Consider the following 23490-nt stretch of genomic DNA (forward strand, 5'->3'; position numbering starts at 1 on the left):
TTTCCTTGTGCAAAACAACCGTGCCTGGAAACGCAACTGGTGCGATCATTTCTCTTAAAAATAGATTGAGAAAAAATAATAAATCCGCTGCTCATGCACCCAGTCCTGCTGCTTTCAAGAGATCTCCAGATCTTTAGTATGCAGAAGCTGTTGCCGCTTTCACTTTTGACATTCTTTGAACAGATTAACACGTGTGTGTTAACTGTGTGCACGTGATCATCCTTTCACTATCGCACACAGAATTTTTTCACCTGCTTTCTTTTGCTTGAAGTTATTTTTGTTAATATGCTTTAATTATCATCCTTTACAATAACATTGCTTTAATAAGAGATTAACTCTCCATTTATGTATAGTTAACTGGTGATTCGGAACCTTTAGCCTGGACAGACTGCTGTGTAGCTTTAGATAAAGGAGAATAATTTTTTAGAGGTCAATTGTTTTTTAAGAACATTTTTGTTGAATAAAAGTGTAATGTATACAGCTATATTTAGCTTGTTTTGACACATTTTTTTTAATTTGTGGCAAGGGGGAAAAAATGGCAAATCCTTAGTGTTAAGCCCTAAAAAGTCATGTGAAATCAATTTTTAAAAGTTATGGAGGCATGTGGACATAACACATCATATAAATCAAGGCATTTTAGCTTGCCAAAGTCAAATTTATGCATATAAAATATATTTTCCTAGTAAAAAATGGCGAGTAATGGAGGAAAACTACTAGCCACAGTGGCTGGTGATCAAAAAAGTTAATGTCAAGCCTTGTGTATAACAAACAAAAATGTGTTTATCTCATTAAAATGAGTTCAAGTGACATAAAAACATTCGTTGTCATGAATGTTTGTCATATAATTTTATACAGTGTACTCAACAAAAATCAATTACAGAGTATGCCTTACCACATATCATTCAACCTTGCTCTCTTTCCGCTCTTGTGTTGTAATTTGAGCAGAAAACCAGGAATATTTCGAGAAGCACCGCTGGCCTCCGGTCTGGTATCTGAAAGAGGAAGATCACTATCAGCGGGTGAAGAAGGAGAGAGAGAAAGAGGATGTGGTGTTGAATAAACATCACTCGCGGCGGCGCTGGTGTTTCTGGAGCACGTCCCCTGCTGTCGCTTGAGTCTCTACTCTTTCTAAAAAAGCTCTCGGTTTATTTTGAAAAGCTCTTATTTGTTCCTTATGTCTTCTATTTTGCTAAGATGAAACAGGCCACGCTAAAAGAGCAATCAGTTTCGAAGCACAATCTCAGCGTCCGATCGATGCTGGCCGACAAATCTTGCGAAGGTGATGTAAAAGCCTATTCCTCATGATGTAATAATAATTGTTTATTAACTGAGCTGCTGTGTGGGACTTGTTTGTGTGACACTGACTGTGTTAGACGCATAAGAATCTTAAAATGCTGAGAGGATTAGGGAATCTGTTGTGTTTTACTCTCTTTTTTTTTAACTTAGGTGCTATATAACGTATATACGCATTAACACGTTTCAACTGTATAAAGATGTGGAAAGCGCTGATTCTGAGCACATGCCATGCATTTTGAAATATTCTCAACATCTGCTTTTGAGCAATTGTTGGGTCGTTTTGGTTGGCGATTTGCACAATCTATGACCGAAAACGAAGAGCACTTGAGGTTAGATTGTAATATAATGGATGTACGTTTGATCGATGTAATTGTAGGAGCTTAAAGCATTCTGGTCGATGTATAAACATCACGATAGCTGGGTCATTCCTCTTAAAGGGAAAGTACACCCAAAACTGAAAATTCTATCATTATTTACTCTATACATTATTCACTTGATTTAAACCTGTTTGACTTTTTCTTCTGCTGAACACAAAAGAAGATAGTTTGACCATTGACTTTCATATATTTGTTTTTCTTACTATAGATGGCATTGGTTACCAGTTTTCAGCATTTTTCAAAATATCTTCTTTTGTGTTCAACAGAAGAAAGAAAGTTAAACAGGTTTGGAATCATTTGAAGATGAGTAAATTGTGTGTAAACTTTCAGTTTTGGGAGAACTGGCCCTTTAAGGCCCCGATATACTTCAAGTTTCACTTTCATGCGTAGCATAAACGCATTTGTTTGGAGTTCATTTAAGAAATTAAACATGCCTCAAAGTTCACCCAATACTAAAAATTCTATCATTATTTACTCTATACATATTCACTTAATCCAAACTTTGACTTTCTTCTGTTGAACACAATAGAAGATATTTTTTAAAGAATGCTGGTAACCATTGACTTTGATAGCATTTGTTTTTCCTACTACGGATGTCAGTGGTTACTGGTTTTCAGCATTCTTTAAAGTATCTTCTTTTGTGTTCAACAGAAGAAAGTAACTTAAACAGGTTTGGAATCATTTGAGGATGAGTAAATTGTGTGTAAACTTTCAGTTTTGGGAGAACTGGCCCTTTAAGGCCCTGATATACTTCAAGTTTCACTTTCATGCGTAACATAAACGCATTTGTTTGGAGTTTATTTAAGAAATTAAACATGCCTCAAAGTTCACCCAAAACTAAAAATTCTATCATTATTTACTCTATACATATTCACTTAATCCAAACTTTGACTTTCTTCTGTTGAACACAAAAGAAGATATTTTTGAAGAATGCTGGTAACCATTGACTTTGATAGAATTAGTTTTTCCTACTACAGATGTCAGTGGTTACTGGTTTTCAGCATTCTTTAAAGTATCTTCTTTTGTGTTCAACACAAGAAAGTAACTTAAACAGGTTTGGAATCATTTGAGGATGAGTAAATTGTGTGTAAACTTTCATTTTTGGGAGAACTGGCCCTTTAAGGCCCCGATATACTTCAAGTTTCACTTTCATGCGTAACATAAATACATTTGTTTGTAGTTCATTTAAGAAATTAAACATGCCTCAAAGTTCACCCAAAACTAAAAATTCTATCATTATTTACTCTATACATATTCACTTAATCCAAACTTTGACTTTCTTCTGTTGAACACAATAGAAGATATTTTTTAAAGAATGCTGGTAACCATTGACTTTGATAGCATTTGTTTTTCCTACTACGGATGTCAGTGGTTAATGGTTTTCAGCATTCTTTAAAGTATCTTCTTTTGTGTTCAACACAAGAAAGTAACTTAAACAGGTTTGGAATCATTTGAGGATGAGTAAATTGTGTGTAAACTTTCATTTTTGGGAGAACTGGCCCTTTAAGGCCCTGATATACTTCAAGTTTCACTTTCATGCGTAACATAAACGCATTTGTTTGTAGTTCATTTAAGAAATTAAACATGCCTCAAAGTTCACCCAAAACTAAAAATTCTATCATTATTTACTCTAAACATATTCACTTAATCTAAACTTTGACTTTCTTCTGTTGAACACAAAAGAAGATATTTTGAAGAATGCTGGTAACCATTGACTTTGATAGAATTAGTTTTTCCTATTACAGTTACTGGTTTTCAGCATTCTTTAAAGTATCTTCTTTCGTGTTCAACACAAGAAAGTAACTTAAACAGGTTTGGAATCATTTGAGGATGAGTAAATAGTGTGTAAACTTTCAGTTTTGGGAGTACTGTCCCTTAAAGGCCCTGGTATACTTCAAGTTGAAATGTCATTTCCTAACAGAAACTCATTTGTTTGGAGTTCATTTAGGAAATTAAATGCGCAATGCAAATTTGAACAATACGTTTGGTAAACATTGTATGCAGGGTTCACACCAGACCAGACACAAAGCATCCTATTACTAGATTATTCATGGGATGGATTTGCGCAAATTTTCTGTACAATTAGGATTTTTGGAACTTGCAAGGAAGATGCGATTCTGACAAACGCGTTGCGAATTCCGCATCCTTCGCCCCAAATTCACCTGTGTTTGCATTTTTGCATTGACTGTATGTAATCTATATGCGCAAAAAATGTATTTCACATTTGGTGTGAACAAACTATCAGAATTTTTAATTGGTCCTTGATAATTGTTATAGGTGGATGCGACTTTGAGGCTTCTTTGTTTAGGAACTTTTTAATCCATTGAGGTAAAAACAAACACATAAAAACTTATTTATGAAGTAGAAATTGAAATGTAAATTTAGGTTAAAAGTATACCACTACTCAGCTATTTCAAATTTCTTTTAAGCCCTAAACGAAATGAAAACTTTGACGAGTATACAAGGGCCTTTAAGCAGTACATTTTGAAGGAGGAAAGAAAAAGTACGTTATAGTCCTGAAATATGTTCTGCAGGTTAACTCAGGCACATTAATTATTAATTAATTAATTCCTTCAAATTAATGTTAGTTAATTCATTAAATTTTAGCTATAAAATTAATAAATGTATACATAAATGTAGAGTCCCTAAAAGGTCATGGTTGAAAACTATAAAAAATTTGAGGTCATATGGGGAAAATATTGCAAAAGGTTTTGATTCCTCTGACTTTGTATTCATTTGCAAAACCTAAAACAAACTTAACTTAAGGGGGCGTTTAAAAGACTTTTTACAAAAAAATAAAAAATAAAACTAAAAATGTAGGCATTCATGTTCATTCTAAACAGGGTGAAATAAGAAAATATGTGAAACCAGGAAACAAATCGAGAAAAAAATATAGCAAATTCATTGATTACAAAGTATCTGTTTTGAGTTTATCAGAAAAGGATGTCATTTCCGGTAGGATGATGTCAAATGACTGTATTTATTTGTAAAAGAATAAGACAATAGTGAGGCAACTTATTAAAATTACAGAAATCTAATTAATGTTTTGATTGGGAAAACGGAGTTATTTTAATAAACTTAATTGTTATTTTACAGTTTTGTACCATCAAATTGTTATTTTATTGGTAATACTTAAGATTATTAATTTGGGCTGGGCGATATGGCAAAAATGCGATCTGGATAATTATTTTCCACGATTAAATGATAACGATATATATTTCAATATAAGTTGTTAATGCTTCCAGATTTAAAAAGAGTACTCCAACAATGACTGAAGCCACATAAACTACAGGGCCCATTAAATGTACATATTTCCGGCCGATAAATTTTCGATGGCCGAACAATCTTTTAGATTTCCATTGTTGCACATTTCTGCTGTGTGACTGGCTCTTAGATCAACACGGAGTAAAAAAGCCCAGAGCTTATCACTGTTACTGACATGAATTTTATCGCGATATGATACAATATCGATTATCGGCCCAGTCCTAATAATAATTAATGATAATAATTCAATCTATTATTGATTCTTAGAAGAGTTGAACATTCTTTCCACTATAAATATGATCTACACTTCACATATATACTGCACATTATGAATGACCCAGCTCTGTCCAGATGGTTTTACATGGGTACATAAACTAACCCACGTCCAGCTAACAGTTGCGCATTATTTTATCTACACTCTCTTCCATGTGTTGTAGCATATTGTTAATCTTTACTGACAAACCACACGTTCACTTATAATAATTAGAAGGGCTTAGAAACACGGCTTAGTTCAGGGCAAACATGTATTTAAACAAAACAAGAAGAAAGAACGTAATATAATGTAACCACTACTCACATATAGTACATATAATACATCAACTCCACCATTGTCGTGCTAGAAGTTGCATATATACGTACTGTAGTGGATTGTATTTAACTTTATTTACACATCAACGATTGTCATAGTTGCGAAAGCTAAAGCTGTGTCCTATAATGAATAATTAATGTATGTAGATGTTTCATGGTATGATATTACCGGTCAAGAATGTACTGCAGCTTTATGTGTCGGTACGTAATGCACTCTTAAAGACAGCAAAAGTTTTTTTATTTGAAAAACACTATCTTGCGACAATTTGTAACTTTTGAGTTTAGTGGCTAATTCGTAGAATTTCATTCGCCCATTTTAGTAGGATTTTCTCATCCACCAATGTGGGCCAGAGGTTGGGTCCACACCTCTTTTTGACAATTGTACATTTTCATACGAATTTATTTGTATGAATTAGCCACTTTTCACACAATATGTAAAATTGTTACGTTTTCTCGTGAGATCGGGTTGGTTTTTTTGAAAAACACCATCTCGTGGCAATTCGTAACTTTTGGATTTGGTGGCTAATTCATATGATTTAATTCGCATGTTTAAGTACAATTTTCTCATCCACCAATGACGGGTAGGGTTGGGGTTTGGGGCCACACCTCCTTTTAAAAATCGTGCATTTTATTATGAATTTAATTGTATGAATTCGTACGAATTAGCCACTTTTCTGACAACATGTAAAAACTGGTACGTTTTCTCGTGAGATTGGTTTGGGTATTTAAAAAAAAAAAAACACTATCTTGTGGCAATTCGTAACTTTTGGATTTAGTGGCTAATTTGTATGATTCCGTTCGTCTGTTTTAGTATGATTTTCTCATCCACCAATGAGGGGCAGGGGTTGGGGCCACGCCTTTTTAATAAGTGTACATTTTAATTCGAATTTAATCAAATTCGTACAATTAGCTACTTTTCCGACAATATGTAAAAAATAGTTACGTTTCCTTGTGAGATCCGGCTGTTTTTGTTTTTTTTACGCAATCTTGTGGCAATTTAAAAAAAAAAATTTTTATTTAGTGGCTAATTCATAGGATTTCATTCGCACATAACAGCATGATTTTCTCTTCCACCAATAAGGGGCAGGGTTGGGGGTGGGGTTTGGGGCCATGCCTCCTTTTAAAAATCGTACATTTTAATCATATGAATTTGTACAAACTAGCCACATTTCTGACAATATGTAAAGGCTGTTAACAATAGGCTGTTTTTTGTGGAATGAAATATCTGGGGTCTGATTTATAAAATTAGTTGCGAACGCTAAAGCTGTGTCCTATAATGAATAATTAATGTATGTACATGTTTCATGGTATGATATTACTGGTCAAGAATGTACTGCAGCTTGATGTGTCGGTACGTAATGCACTCTTAAAAACAGCGAAAGTTTTTTTTTTTCTTTTGAAAAATGCAATCTCATGGTGATTTTGCCACTTTTCTGACAATACATAAAATAGTTACATTTCCTCGTGAGATCTAGCTGGTTTTTGTGTAATAAAACATCTGGGGTCTGATTTTAAAAAATAGTTGCGAAAGCTAAAGCTGTGTACTATAATGAATAATTAATGTACGTACTGTATGTTTCATGGTATGTTTTTACTGGTTAAGAATGTACTGCAGCTTTATGTATCGGTACTTAATGCACTCTTACAGACAGCGAAAGTTTTTTATTTAGTGGCTAATTCGTATGATGTCATTCGCACATTTTAGTATGATTTTCTCATCCACCAATGTAGGGTTGGGGGTGGGGTTTGGGGCCACGCCTTCTTTTAAAAATCATACATTTTCATACAAATTCAATAGTACGAATTCGTACGAATTAGCCACTTTTCTGACAATACGCAAAAAGTTTACTTGTAAGATCAGGCTGATTTTTGCGTAATGAAAAATCTGGGGTCTGATTTATAAAATTTGCATAAAAACATTCCTAAAAATGAACGTACACCAGAATAAATGGTCATTTATTTATTAATGATTATGGCTCATATGATGATTTAAAGTGGTTCAATTAAGTCGATATTCAAGTTAAATATGTTTATGGGGATTACTTACAGCTGCGCACATTCTCCCATCAAGTTCGGTTTTTAGAGATCACATGAGATCACAAAAGATCACAGATCTTTTGCATGGGAATTAGCGTATGCAAAAATTGTAAGCCTAACCTTACCATTTATAAATGAGACCCCTGGTTGTTTTTTGATGTATCCGAAATGAAACGAGACAAATGATGTAACTGCCTATTAATAAAGGACGAACGTTCATACTTGAAGAAAAATAAATAATAATAGTGTTTAGTCATCATAGCGTAGATTATCTTTAGTTTACCAAAGCAATATATATATATAGATGATCACATGCATAAGATACCATGATTGTTCTTTATTTTTTCTTTCAGTGGTATTGACGAAATCGTTAACTATTGTTAGCTGCTGAAAACCGAATGGCTGGTTCATTTGGTTGTTGCTGTCTAAATGCCTTTGATCTTGCTGGTCATTATCTTTAATGTTGGTTGGTTGTTTATTTATGTACTTCATTAATTTATTTTTTAAAAAATGGAATATTGTTGAATAAATTATGGATTTTACTTGGTATCAAGTGTTTGTCTTTTTTTTGTAATTTAATGCATTCTTGCAATATTAAAGGATTGGTGTTGGGTATCAGACATCACATTTTATGCATAGAGACTAATGCTGCACAATATATCGTTTCAGTATCGATATCAGAATGTGATCATTCGCAATAGACACATCACAGGATATGCAATGTTGAGTTTGTACTAGAATTCATCATTTGCATGTGTTTTTGATGCCTGTGATTGTATAATGATTCTGAAAACATTCACGTATAAGGAATTGTACCATTTGTGACTTTAACTTTGATCAATTTTATTGAATTATCTTTATTTTTATCATTCAGTTACTGTTCTCGGGAAACGATAAAACACTTTATTTCAATTGTATCTTTTTCTTGACTGTATTTTGAGATTTATGCATAAAAATACTCATAACACATGCAAATACAGTATTTTATTTAATTTAATTTTATTTTTACTTATTTACCTATATTTTCAGGGTCAAATGGACCTCAATGCAGTACAAATTTAGTTTAGTTTTAAAATGGTTATTTGTTTTACTATTTTGTTTTAATAATAATTTTTTTTTTTATATTAATTTACTTAACTCTTCTGGGTCAAAATGGACCATAGTGGAAGGGTTATATTATTTGAATTATTATTTGAATTATAAGGGCTATTTTCTTTAATTATATTCTGTTAAGTATTTTATTTTAAAAGGGCTATTTTCTATTATTATTCTATTGTAATATTTTTGTTTATTTTGTATTTTATTTTAAAATGGTTATTTTATTTTTAATTATTATTTGTTTTTAAAGGGGTATTTTATTTTATTATTTATTTTATAAGGATTAATTTTTATTATTATTTTTGTAATATTTTTATCCGTTTTGTACTTTAATTTACAATGGTTATTTTATTTAAATGATTATTTCTTTTTATGAGAGTTATTTTTTTTTCCTTATTTTAGATTATAAGGGTTATTTTCTATTATTATTCTATTGAAATGTTTTTATTTATTTTCTATTTTATTTTATACGGGTTGTTTTATTATTATTATTTTATTTTTCATTAGGGTTATTTTATTTGTAAAGTTTATTTTATTTTAATACCTTTATTTTGTATTTTATTTTATGAGGGTTATTTTATTAATTTATTTTAATACTTGTATTTATTTTATTTTACTTAACGACACCTTGTTTATTCAACTAAAATATGCAAATCCCTTAAACAAACAGTAACCTTAAAATGCATTTGGACACTTGAATCACACTTAAAAGATAAAATGAGTCGAGCACGAGGATTAAAAGACCAAAATACAGCACAGATGTTTATGATACTGTTGAAAATGAAAACACAAGTAATGTGACTCTTCTCCCGCTTGTCAAACATGTTGAATCATGTTGAGAGTTAGCATGATGAACAGCACCTGTGCTTCCTCTGACAGGACATCTGGATAAACAGATACTTCCATGTAAAATAACACGATGACTATAAATCACCAGTACATGAAACGCCACCGAGTAAAACTGCTGACTGAAGTCACTTTTTTAACTCCATTTTGTGGGGCTATAAACCTAAACTATACGTGCATTATTATTATGCAAGTCAATATTAAACCAATAATTTTTTTCCAAAAAGCAAAACATGCTAATTCTTAACACTATAAATTTTAATAACAACAATATTTATTGTCGCTAAATTGTTATTCCGTGTCTTAATTTTATATTTAATAAGGTTTCATTTTATTTGAAAGTTTTAAAACTGAGGGGGAGAGGATAAGTAAAATATTATAAAGAAATTTTTTTACACCTTAATAAATTGCTCTTGTTAAATTTTAGAGCATTCATAATTTCATAAATATATATATATATATATATTATATATATATATATATATATATATATATATATATATATATATATTATATATATATATATATATATATATATACGGGGTGGGCCATTTATATGGATACTAATAAACTTATTGGGATTTTCACAAGAAAAAACAATGGTGTGCTTGGTTTTAACGTAACTTTATTCTTTCATGAGTTATTTACAAGCCCCCTCACATATACTAATGTGCCGGAAACAGGACGTTAATATCACCAACATTCCCATTTTATTAAGGTGTATCCATATAAATGGTATATATACATACATACATACATACATACATACATATACACACACACACACACACACACATTGTGGCATGTTCTCTAATCTGATTGGCTGATAGCCGTGCGATATTCTGCAATAATACAAAAATTGTGGTGTATAAATCCGCCCACATAGAAAAACAAGTATAAGAGTTAACAACTCACTACATTCTGACAAATATTGCAGCTGTTGGATGACATAATGTACTTTTGAGGTTTTTTAGGTGAGAACGTAGTTGTTTAGATTGCAACTATGCAGTTTGTTTATAAGGATAGTGGCTATTTTAAATATTTATAATTTCTGAGATTTAGCGTGTCGGAGGCCATCAGCATGCAAAGCAACGAAATTGATGGTTGACCACCACAAGATGGTGGCAGAGACTGCATAATAAGTCCTTAGTGAATTAGCAATGGTTTCTGCTGTTCTGATGGTCAGCTGCAGATGTGAATCAATGGCGGAAAAAAGTAGTTCCTCTTACAAAAGGGTTTTTGAGACTAGTTTGATTTTATTTTTTGTTTATATGATTATGCTGTCAAACTGTTGTCGTAACAATGTGATATGGCTGTATATCATCACTGGTGGGGCACTAAGGCACTCCGCCTGCAGCCTTGAGCCAACACCTCCCACTGGTGTCGATATACAGCCATATCGCACTGCCAAGAGTTTATATATATATATATATATATATATATATATATATATATACTATATATATATATTTATATATTATGTATAAATATAGTTATGTATAAATATAGTTATATAAACAACACAATGTTGCATATGCCATTATTTTTGCACAAGCAAATTATACCAATTCCAATCACTACAAATCTTAATAAAGTAATATTAATAATTTTGCATTTAATCATTAATGTGATGTATCATCTTATATTCTGATCTACATAATTATTAAAAAAAATTCCTTGTACATGTAAAATAGGCCAAATATCTGATGTATGTCACACTGAAATCTCTAAAATGAATAAAAGTGCAACACCATACCAAAACTGCAAAAATAATAAATATCCACTATTTTATTTAGCACTTTCTCCTCCAAGCTTCTTATGGACATTTCATAGTATTTTATTTAAATTTGAACTCTACAGTGTTGGGTGTAATTAGTTACAAAGTAATTACTGTAATGGGCTGCAGGGTGATATGGCTGTAGACATATATATTTGCTTTAATACTTAACATAAACTCTGAACCATTTCTTATTTTGATTTACATGCTCATTTAACAAACGCTTTTATTTTTTATTTGATTTAAAGTTTGACTCAGATTTAAAGAATTAACAGTTTATTTTCTATTATCTATCTATGCATTGAGATTTATAGGGATTAACATTGAATCGAGTATTAACTTAATAATTAAATTACTTTTAGACAAAGTCATTAGAAAAGTCATTTAAAAACAATCTTAATGATGTAATTATGAATTACTCTTTAAAGTAACTTACCCAACACTACCTGCATAGGTAGCTACATTTATATCAAAATGTTTGAGATTTTGACTACAACATAACATTAAAATTGATTACACATTTACAGAAGAATGTAAAGACTGTAATGCCATATGGAGATACTATCTGTAAATCCATGACCACGGTGTTTTTAAAAAAACATCAAAACCTCACAAACAGCACACGAAAATAATATGTCAAAGTAATATTACATAAAGCCCCAGAGTTGCTTCAATAATTCCTTAGAAAAAAAAAAAAGTGACATCCTGCATAATGTGGCTCTTTGATCCCGACCTAATCCTCCTCCACACACAGACGTCCCGTCGAGAGAGGCCAAATCTGATTATATAACTCGACTTGCAGGGAAGCTGTGTGTGTTTGTGTGTGTGTTTGTGTTTGTGTGTGTGTGTAAAGCTGCTGACTGTCAGTGTGTGCAGTTAAACGGGCGACAGAGATGTTTCCACTGAGGGCTACAGGTTACAGGTGGAGCGAGTAACCAGTCAGGACATGTTTCTGGAACTGTAAAAGCACATGACGACGTCACACTTTACAGACGTTGAATGGGAAACTGTACAGGGACTGTATATGTAATAACACAAAAACAAATAAAGAAATGTTGGATAAAAAAAACAAATGATTATGGAAGATACAAGCTAAACAGGACATTTAGGAGTGAGCTGAAAATGGGTGGCAAATGAACACAAAGTCTACAAAATACAGTTTTGGAAAGACCTTCTAAACCATGTTTGGCAGAAAATTTATATAAATGAAGAACAAAAAGACAGTTGAAGTGAAAATTATTAGGGCTCCTGTGAATTTCTTTTTCAAATATTTCCCAAACGATGTTTAACAGAGCAATTATTTTTCTCACAGTATTTCCTCTAATATTTTTATTTTTTAATCACGTTTTAAGGTCGATATTATTAGCCATCTTAAGCAATATTCAACCCAGGCTCATTCTGAAAACGTACCTCCACGGACGTTTTCTGGAAACCACGAAATACGTCCCGGCGGCACGTTTTTCTGCAGTTTTTGTTTTCGCGAATCCGCCAGAGGTCGCCGTGTACGCTTTTCGAGATCTCAAATTTCCCTCGCGACTTTTCCATTCGTGCCTGCTGTTCTCGAGTTAAACCACAGAGACGCTGTCACTCACTTTTGGACAGACTTTCTGACTGACTAAGGGAACGATAAGCTGACCCACCCATCCACTTCCCTAAACCCAACCAACACGTTTCAAAAGCAATCCAAAAAAATAAAAGCCCTCGTCTGACTTTTTTTTTTTTTTACCACATCCTCACCCTGCTATTCACTTGTTTGTTTATATTTTGGATTCTGTTTTTGTCTTACCTGCTTTCTGGAACCGCTCTTCACCGGACTCGAACCCCCGTCTTCGTGGTCAATTCCTCTCTGCATCTCAAAATCCACAGACGGACGTGGCGCGCTAACGGGACAAACTGGTTACAGCCGGAATACCGTCCATACGGAGTTAAGCGGTCTGCTGGTAAGCACGAAAGGGATTGGCGTCACACCGCCCCGTAGCGTTTGTTTAAAGAAATGAAATGCAGCCATACGTACCTCCGCCTACGTAATTCACTGTCTCCAGAAACGTCCGCAGGGCTACGTTTTCACAATGAGCCTGTGTTGGCAATATTTGTTTTCGATTGTCTACAGAACAAACCACTGTTGACTTGCCTAATTACCCGAACTTGCCTAATTAACCTAATTAAGCCTGTAAATGTCACTTTAAGTTGAATATTTGTGTCTTGAAAAATGTCTAGTAAAATATTATGTACAGTCATCATGGTGAAGATAAAAAGGAATCAGTTATTAGAAACGAGTTATTAAAACTGTTATGTTTATTTCTGTTAACAGAAATTAGGGGAAAATATACAGGGGGCTAATAATTCTGACATAAATTGAAAATAGGCTATATATTTTCAAAGCAACACATTCTACAATCGCAGTAAGATTTCAAGCAGTTTTTTAAGCACTTTATCCAAAATATGAGCACTTTTTAAACCTTGAAAACACTGTATTAACATTCAAGCATTTTCAAGAATTTCTAGCAGTTGTCCTAACATGTTATTTGTCATTATAAGATCTAAGTGTTTGGACTTTCAGCTGTGAAAATTAATACTGGACTGACACAGTTTCAATTTACTACAATGTCTATGTTAAGCTGCTTTGACACAATCTACATTCTAAACGCGTTATAGAGATAAAGATGAATTGAATTGAAATCTGAAAAATTACTCAGTCGCAATATTCTAAGGTATGTTATTCCGAGTTAACAACTGCTAAATAACGCAAGCTCATCCGGGAACTTTGAATCATCTTCAGAAGTCAATGAAAACGTTCCCATCTATATCCAGTAGTCACTGTTTGAAGTGGATCAAAACCTTTCATCAAAAATTGTCAAAAAACTACTGAACAACATTGCTTGTCTTTGAAAAAACAGTTTAGAACAACTTTGATTGTTGACTACTTGCATCCACATTCATTTGCATCTGTTTTCTGTATGTTTTTTTTTTTGACTGTTTGGTGCCAACTTGTGTATGAATAATAAGTCATTAGCGCTGTATAAGCTTCATTCAAATTGTTTAGTTCTGTCAGCTTTATGTTTTTTTACTGTTTGGCGCCATCTTGTGAATGAATAATAAGTCATTAGCACCGTATAAGCTTCTTTCAAATGGTTTAGTTCCGTCAGCTTGCGTTTTTTTTTACTGTTTTGGCGCCATCTTGTGAGCTGAATGAATTCGCACTTTACTGTCTGCTCCTCAGCAGGTTTTTGTTTCTCTTCGTGTTTAAAGTCTTAATAAAACTATTACATCTCAGAAACAATCTAAACATACATCCAGGATGGTTGTTTACACAGATTTAAAGAAGAGGGCAGCAAATTCATTGCAGATGCCAATCTGAGCTGCATGCAATGTTTTTGAATGGGCTCCACCCAACCCCACCCCTAATCACAGCGACGTCACTAGCTCCATTATGGGCATTGTGTCTGACATTGCATCTCTGAGAGATGCAATCTCAGCTTTTCATCATATAAGGCTGCATCAGATGTGCAATACTATTGAAATAGCCCTCCAGTCTTGTAAAACTATTTTGTATAGGCCTGTCAGGTTTATTCATGTGATAATAACAACCTCCTGGATGTACTTTATCCCCTAACATATGACATCATAAGTCAAATACTAAGTTTACTTTGCAGTCAATAGTTGAGTTTTTAGTTTGTTTAAATTTTTGACTCATAAAAAAATACATATTATTAATTAGCTCAATTTTAATTGAATTTTAGCAGAATAGTTAGCTGAGAACAGAAGGAGAGTGATGGTGAAACTATTTATAAGAAGCGTGTGGACACTGCTCTCCTTAAATATTCAGTTACTGTCACAGCAGAACAATCGATAGATATTCTCACTGCTCTATTCATAGATGCTATATTCTCAGCATCTTCGCTTATCTGTTACTAATATAACAGACTTTGTAATCAGAGCAGATAGATTATTGATGCTAGCTTTCATTTTTATCTCAGCTTTGCCAAAGGATATGATTGCATTTAATCAATAATGTATATGCAATTAGGGCTATAAATATCCATCTGTTTTGCTTTGAATTGGTGAATTGATTGCAACTTTATTAGGCTATTTATTCTCGATATGTAACAGTTCAGCCTGTTTTAATTTATGCAATTGTAATGACCCTGGTCTAGCGGTCAAGGAAACATAAAAGATACAACATAAAGAGACAACATATTTTATAGATATATAAATAGTTCAATTATCTAAAGTCATATCACATGTTTGCTCTAATTATTTTTTATGCTTATGATACACCGTATTTTAAAAAAATCTTCCGTATTTTGTGATTTACATTTGTTTTCCGTTTATATGCAGTTATGAATTGTTTTATGGGATGTTAATCTCTGGTCTGTCGAATTTTAAAGTTAAATATTCAACTCTGCAGTTTAACAAAGACATTTTAGTAGCTTAAAACACCATTGATAAAATATAGCCATAAAAAAGTCCGAAAACAGAAAAGGTGTTGGCAGTTTATTACCAGGCTTTGTACTGTATTTTACAACACAAATACAGATAATATATTAGTTCAAACTATTAAAAATGTCAATATCAAAAGTCGTTGAAGAAAAAATCAAGGTCCAGTAATGAAAACAAGTAAACAAAATACATAAATCACAGAGTAAAAAAAGAAGTAATAATAAGAAGGGTAATGAAAATACTTTATCATTATTATTATTATTATTATTATTATTATTATTATTATTATTACTTGAAATCACTGTCATGTAATTTAATCAGGAATTAGGCTATGAATATTTAGCTTAGAATTAAGTTAAACAAACATAATCGTGTTAGTTTGTTGGATGCAAATGTCCTACATCTGTTGCTTTATCGTATGATGCCCTCTGGTGGATGTCTAATGTTAGCAGCACAAATTACAAGGGATAAAAAAATATGAGTTTTAAGCAATAAAATATAATACAGCTTTTTCATATTAAAACATGTCCTGTTTAATTTATTTGTGTTGGGGGGGGGGGGTGAGCAAGGGACAGACTATCATATATTTTTATTTTATTGTGATTTACTGAAGAACATTTTGTGCAACAATAATGCATATACTAAAAATCTTGTCATGCATATTTAAAACAAAAATCTGATTTGCGCAGCACCAAAATACAATTTAATTGTCGTTTTTAATCTTTATAGTTTAATATTTTCCTACAAAACTGTTTCATATATCAGGAGAACATTTTTTTTATAATTATAAAAACAATAACAGTTTTTATTCATTTCCATAAATCATTCCTTTTTTAAAAATCATTTCTCTTATTCAATTGTGCTTTTCAATGCAATCTACATAAAAACAGGATATCTAGAAATTAGTTACCTGTTTTTGCTAATTCTTTCTTAAATATGCTAATAATTAAATTAATTTTTTTTATTTTTAATTTTTTTTATTTGGCACGAAACTGTGTTTTTTGTGTAAGGAAAATGACCTAAATCTCTTTAGGATGGCTCTATCCTATAATTTGCATTACAATGATGCCTTTGTAGATATTTTATGGGTATTTTAATGAACAATCCGACAAAAAAAAAACACTTAAAGGGATAGTTCACCCAAAAATGACCTCACAAATTTTTCCCTCCTGTTGCTTTAAATCTTAAAAAAATCTTGTCTTTCTTCTGCACCAAAGAAGTTATTCTGAAGAATGCTGGTTGTTGGCACATTGAATATAGAAGAGGAAAAATACTAATGAAGTCAATGGGTGCCACCAACCAGCATTTTTCAAAATATCTTCATTTGTGTTCAACAAGGAAAAAAACTTAAATAGGCTTTGCTTTAATTTTTGAGTGAACTATCCCTTTAAATATGGCCGGTATCATTTTGGCCATTATTGTACTGTATATCTGTTGACATTTATTTACAGCGTCTGTATATATTTTGACATTTTATTCTCACAAAAGCATGTAAAACATTAAAGGGCATTACTATATAATTTGTGCTGCACCAAAATGCTAATTAATTGTCGTCTTTAATCTTGATAGATAATTTGTAGAACATGATGCCTTTGTGAATATTTAATAGGTATTTTAATTTCAAAATATCTTCATTTGTGTTCAACAAAAAACTCAAATAGGCTTTGCTTTCATTTTTGGGTGAACTATCCCTTAAATATGGCAGGCGATCTAATCATTTTGGCCATTACTTTACTGTATATCTGTTGACATTTATTTACAGCGTCTGTATATATTTTGACATTTTATTCTCACAAAAGCATTTAAAACATTAAAGGTCATTACTATATGAATGTGACATTTTGCATTCCTTATTGACAGGGAAATGTCTTGGTAAAAATTCATTTCTTACATTATTTAAATTGCCAACTGATCAGATTCTAAAGGCCCCCTTTAAAAATTGCAAATAGGCATGTGTTATATAGATACAGTATGACAGAAATTTACTGTACAATTAATTGTAAGGGTCATTATCACCATAAAGTGCCTTTGATGTCCCACAAGATCGAATCAGTCCTATATGAACATAAATTGAAATAATGTAAATGATGCTTTAATAGAATTGGTTAAACCTTTACACACATGCAGGTAATAAGTGTTTTGAAATATGTTTTTGTCAATTTTTGCCATATTCTTTCCTTGAATGGATGTGATTTTGCCATGGCCCACACACTGCTCAGCCAATTTCAGTCTAAAAATTAGGTAAATTAGATCAAATGAAAAAGATTTTTAAATATTTTATTGTGTTTAACAATTTATTGGATAAAAATGGGAAATTTTGATAATTTTTTTATAATATTATTTAATTATTTTGTACATGTCCTTGAAAGTGCTGTCCACGATGTGGTAAATGCCCCTTTAAGAAACCCTCTGATGTACTCATTGGCATCCCCATGCCCATTTTGCCTTTCTTCAGAGGAGGTTAAAACATCTGATGTGCACACAGTGACTATCTACACTTATGTTTCTTATTTTTCCTCATTTTGTGTTTGAAACTGAATGTTGTCAAGCTTAACATGTCCACCCTGTCATAGTGAAATATTAATTAATAATTTAAGAAATCAAAAATATAGCTTTTAAACTGTGTACAAAGAGCTTAAATAGGAAAACACTTTACCAGCTGCAGGTACAACATGTGTTGAATAAATGCTATCTTTAGCCAAATATGTCCTCCCTTTCAATGCATTGTTATTGACACTTTATTTATTTATTTATTTTAGTTAATGTTTTTATGTTAGAACATTATACACACACACTACACCAGATGCAATACATGAGTGGACAATACAAACTTTTTAGCAATACCGGTCTCTTAGTATATATAAAGGATATGCTTTTAAAATAATAGAGCTCATTGACTGTTTGAAATAAAAATACATGCCACTGTCAAGTCCACCCTGTCATCTTGTTTTGCACTGACAAGTTCAATATTTATGAAAGTAAACAAATTATTTAAAAACTTAGCAAAGAACCTTGTGTGATTTCTTAATTAACCAATAAGGGGCAGGTAATATTATTTGAAAGTTTGACAAAATATTTTAGATCTTGGGTTTTATTTTGAAAAGAACGTGCAACGATTACATATTTTATTGGGAAATAAATTTGTCCATTATTTCATTAATATAAATAGATTTTTTCCATAATCTAAAGGGTTGGGTTGGTAAAGGGACACATTATCTTTCTGAAAATATACATTTTATAATCACACTGAAATGAAAATTTGAATACTTTGAATCTGTCCATGACAGGGTTAACACAATTTGAGGTTTGTTTACTGTTATTCTGCTTGCAGTTTATTTATAAAAAGTGCATGATCTTGACCAACATTCATTCCTTACAGCCTAAGGTCTAATTAATACAACAAATATCGTTAAATCAAAAATCTCAAACTTTTTTTGAAAATTCTGATGCCTCAAAGGCACTTTATAGTGATAACGACCCTTAAACTTTTACGTAAATGATGGAACAGGTCTTATCTAAACACTTGATTTTATGAAGACTATATAACACAAACAGGATAGCTTTGATAAATCTTAGAAAATACACATGTATGTCTTTCTTTTTTCTGCTGAACACAAAAGATATTTTGAAGAAAGCTAGATAGGAAAGAAAGAAAAACATAAATCCGGTAACCATTGACTTTCATATATTTGTTTGCCAATATAAGTCAATGGTGACCGGTTTTCAGCAGTCTTCATAATATCTTCTTTTGTGTTCAACAGAATAAAGATACTTATACAAGTTACCACTTGAGTGATATATTTTGATTAAATAAATTAATGAATTAAAAATACTGCTACTAATTATAATAAAAATAATTATTTTTAAACTGAAAGGGGGGTGACATGGTGGCTCAGTGGCTCACTGTTGCCTCACAGCAAGATGGTCGCTAGTTTGAGTCCCGGCCTGGTCAGTTGGCATTTCTGCGTGGAGTTTGCATGATCTCCCCGTGTTTGCGTGGGTTTTCTTCCAGGTGCTCTGGTTTCCCCTACAGTCTAAAGACATGTGGTAAAGGTGAATTGAATAAATTAAATTGGCCATAATGTATGTGTGTGAGTGTGTATGGATGTTTCCCAGTACTGGGTTGCAGCTGGAAGGGCATCTGCTGTGTAAAACATATGCTGGATAAATTGGCAGTTCATTCTGTGGAGAGCGGAAGCCGAAAGAAAATGAATGAATGAATGAATAAATGAATGAATGAATGAAGAACTGAATGAATGAAAAACTGAAAGGGACAATACTGAATAAAATACTGACAGACTTCGAAATAAAAAACAACGCTTACTGCAGAGAACCTGTGGTAATACTGCTACAGGGGGTCAAAGTGCACAAACATGATGTGAATGGAAGGAAACCTTACTGCAACCTCAGCATAAATTTCAGGATCACAATTCAACACCACACTTACTGTAGTAAATAAACCATGGCCAAGTGCATGGTCTGACATGCTCTCTGGCCACAAACGTGCTTGAAGAAAAGGGAAAAAATGTAGGCTATTATGGAAAAGAACTCTATTTTAACTCTCTCAATCTGCAAATTGGTTTATTCACATTATAAATATGCCTCTTTTAGAAAACGTTCAAAATATATATTATACCTGAACGTTTTACTACGGTCGACAAATGGCCTATAATGAATGGGTCTTTGAATGTTTTAAAATATTACTCGAGTTAACATTGTTTAGGCGCGAAGACGCATGTAAACAATCAGCTAGCAGGCGTCAGCGAGTATCAAGTACGTCACAAGTCAAACAGAGTAGAATTTAATAATGAATAACTTACATTTCAGACACAGTTTTGTTGCAAGATACGTTGTTTTTGGTCCACTGGGTCGACGTAAATAGTTCCAAACGAAACCGCAGCAGATGTTTCATTCGACAGCTTCAACAAATGGGGTTTTCTGAAAGAATGACTGAATAATTGATTGATTCACTCTTTGAATTATTTTAGGGCCAGACAGAATCTGCGGACATTTCTGCGGAGAATTTTGTAAAAAAAAAAAGAAAAAGAAAAAAGAAAATCTGCAGATTTATGCGGAATGATTTTAGGAGTATCGTTAAAATTCATGAAATAAAAAACAATACATTTTTAAACTTTTATTAAATGTTTACAATGCAAATCCAATTAGACCCACACTTAAATGGTAAGCATGTCTCTCATATTATATATCTACTAAAAGACAGAAAATATTACTTTACAAACTATTGTAAATAAATCATATCAACATTTTTTTATTACTATTATTATATCACAATAATATTAGTGAAATTAATTTAAAAACTAAATAAATATAAAATGACACACATTTACACAAGTAAATAGACTCAATGATGGGCTAAAAATCTGGAAATCTGTGGATTTCTGCGCTCACATTTTCCGTGTGGGCCTACTTATATGATACAATTTGGTATTATCACTTATTATTTTATACATTTTAACTTTAACAAGTAAGCCTATGTGTGAGAAATATATTGTTTCATTTTTTTAATAAATCTGAATGATGAAAAACACTCGAATGCTAATCCCAGCAGGTAGCAAGGTGGCGCAGTGGGTAGCACAATCTCCTCACAGCAAGAAGGTCGTTGGTTCGAGCGTTGGCTGGGTCAGTTGGCGTTTCTGTGTGGAGTTTGCATGTTCTCCCCGTGTTTATATGGGTATCCTTCAAGTGCTCCGGTTTCACCCACAGTCCAAATACATGTGGTACAGGTGAATTGGGTAAGCTAAATTGTCCCTAGTGTATGTGTGTGAATGAGTGTGTATGGATGTTTCCCAGTGATGGGTTGCAGCTGGAAGGGCATCCGCTGCGTAACACATATGCTGGATAAGTTGGCGGTTCATTCTGCTGTGGTGACCCCAGATTACAAAAGGGACTAAGCCAAAAAGAAAATGAATGAATGAATGGATGATCCCAGCAAACACAAAACGTTTTTACAACATTTCAAAATGTTATATTTTAGTTGCAATTGGGTAATGTTGTAGTACATTGTTTTAAAAAGTTTTTTAAATATTTGAAAGTAATGTAACCAAAATAAAACGTTTTATAAACATTGTAAAAATACCAACATGGAATAACAAACTGTAACTTTTGAAACATTTACGTTATCTGCAGATTTTGGGAACTGAACATTTATAATGATGTTTTCACTCAGAATTGTACTAAAGATTAGTTTAAAGTTTAAACTTATAAGTATAAGCTAGGATATTAAAAATATAAGCTAGGATGTTGTTGTTTTTTATTCCTTTTATAAAAAATGTCTATACACTAAAAAATGTTATGATCAATTAGTCATGACAGCATAGGTTTTAGTTCATTGTAACATATTAAATTAAGTCAATCATGTTCTAACTTAATTTTAACTTACGCAAGCTGTTTTAAATCAGTTTAACATAATATAAGTTCAATGGACTCATAAGGTTAATTTAATTCAGCTTAAATATTTAAGGCAACCAGGAGTTTTTACAGTGTGGCCTATAGTCACGTGAAATATCCAGTAGGCCTATATTCAGTAAATATAGACCGTTTTGAGGCATGTAAACAATAACTATGGTCCTAATGCATTTCCTGTTTTACATTTTTAGTTTCCGTAGCTTCCGAGAATTCAAAACGGTCAACATATTGATAAATGATGTATGATAGCTGTTTTAATGTTAAGTTATGATTGAATTGCCTCTTATTACAGTTGTGAAATATTTGACAACAAGCAGGAAATGTTCATCGGCCAATGACATGACCGTATTGAAATGGTCTATACTAAAAGCTTATAAGCAGTTTCCGGCAATATTCCGGCCATGAACAATATTTTATTTACATTATTGGAATGTCTAAAAAAATCTAAAAAGAACTAAAAAAAGTTTCTACAATGTTACAGCACATCCAGAAAGTATTCATAGTGCTTCACTTTTTCCACATTTTTTATGTTATAGCCTTATTTTTTTTTTAATGTTGTAAATTTATTAAAAATAAAAAACCTAAAAAATCATATGTACATCGGTATTCACAGCCTTTGCCGTGAAGCTCTAAATTGAGCTCAGGTACATTCTGTTTCCACTGATCATTCTTGAGATGTTTCAGCAGCTTAATTGGAGTTCACCTGTGGTAAATTCAGTTGATTTGAAAAGGCATACACCTGTCTATATAAGGTTCCAGGGTTGACAGTGAATATCAAAGCACAAACCAAGCAAAAAGACAAAGCAATTGTCTGTAGACCTCCGAGACAGGATTGTCTCGAGGCACAAGGCTGGGGAAGGTTATAGAAAAACTTCTGCTGCTCTGAAAGTTCCAATGAGCACCGTGGCCTCCATCATCTGTAAGTGGAAGATGTTTGGAACCACCAGGACTCTTCCTAGAGCTGGCCGGCCATATAAGCTGAGTGATCAGGAAGAAGGGACTTAGTCAGGGAGGTGATCAATTACCCAATGGTCACTCTGTCTGAGCTCCAGCATTCTTCTGTGGAGAGAGGAGAACTTTACAGAGGGACAACCACCTGTATGGCAGTCCACCAATCAGGCCTGTATGGTAGAGTGGCCAGACGGAAGCCACTCCCCACCTGGAATTTGGGATCTGAAGGACTCTCAGACCATAAGAAACAAAATCCTCTGATCTGATGAGACTAAAATTGAACTCTTTGGAGTGAATGCCAGGCGTTACATTTGGAGAAAACCAGGCACCGCTCATCACCAGGTTAATACCATCAGTGAAGCATGGTGGTGGCAGCATCATGCTGTGGGG

General features: G+C 32.6%; 1 protein-coding gene across 1 annotated transcript in view; it reads left to right on the forward strand.

The window, feature by feature from the left end:
- The window catches only part of rhobtb1 (Rho related BTB domain containing 1), a 42545-nt gene extending 40413 nt beyond the window's left edge, over positions 1–2132 (forward strand). Inside the window, exon 10 of the mRNA XM_056469815.1 lies at positions 946–2132. Within this exon, the coding sequence (XP_056325790.1) occupies positions 946–1115 (170 nt within the window). The 3' untranslated portion in view covers positions 1116–2132. The remainder of the gene's footprint in view (positions 1–945) is intronic.
- The last annotated feature ends 21358 nt before the right edge of the window (positions 2133–23490 follow it).

This window comes from Danio aesculapii, chromosome 12 (genome assembly GCF_903798145.1).
Source record: "Danio aesculapii chromosome 12, fDanAes4.1, whole genome shotgun sequence".
Lineage (NCBI taxonomy): Eukaryota > Metazoa > Chordata > Actinopteri > Cypriniformes > Danionidae > Danio > Danio aesculapii.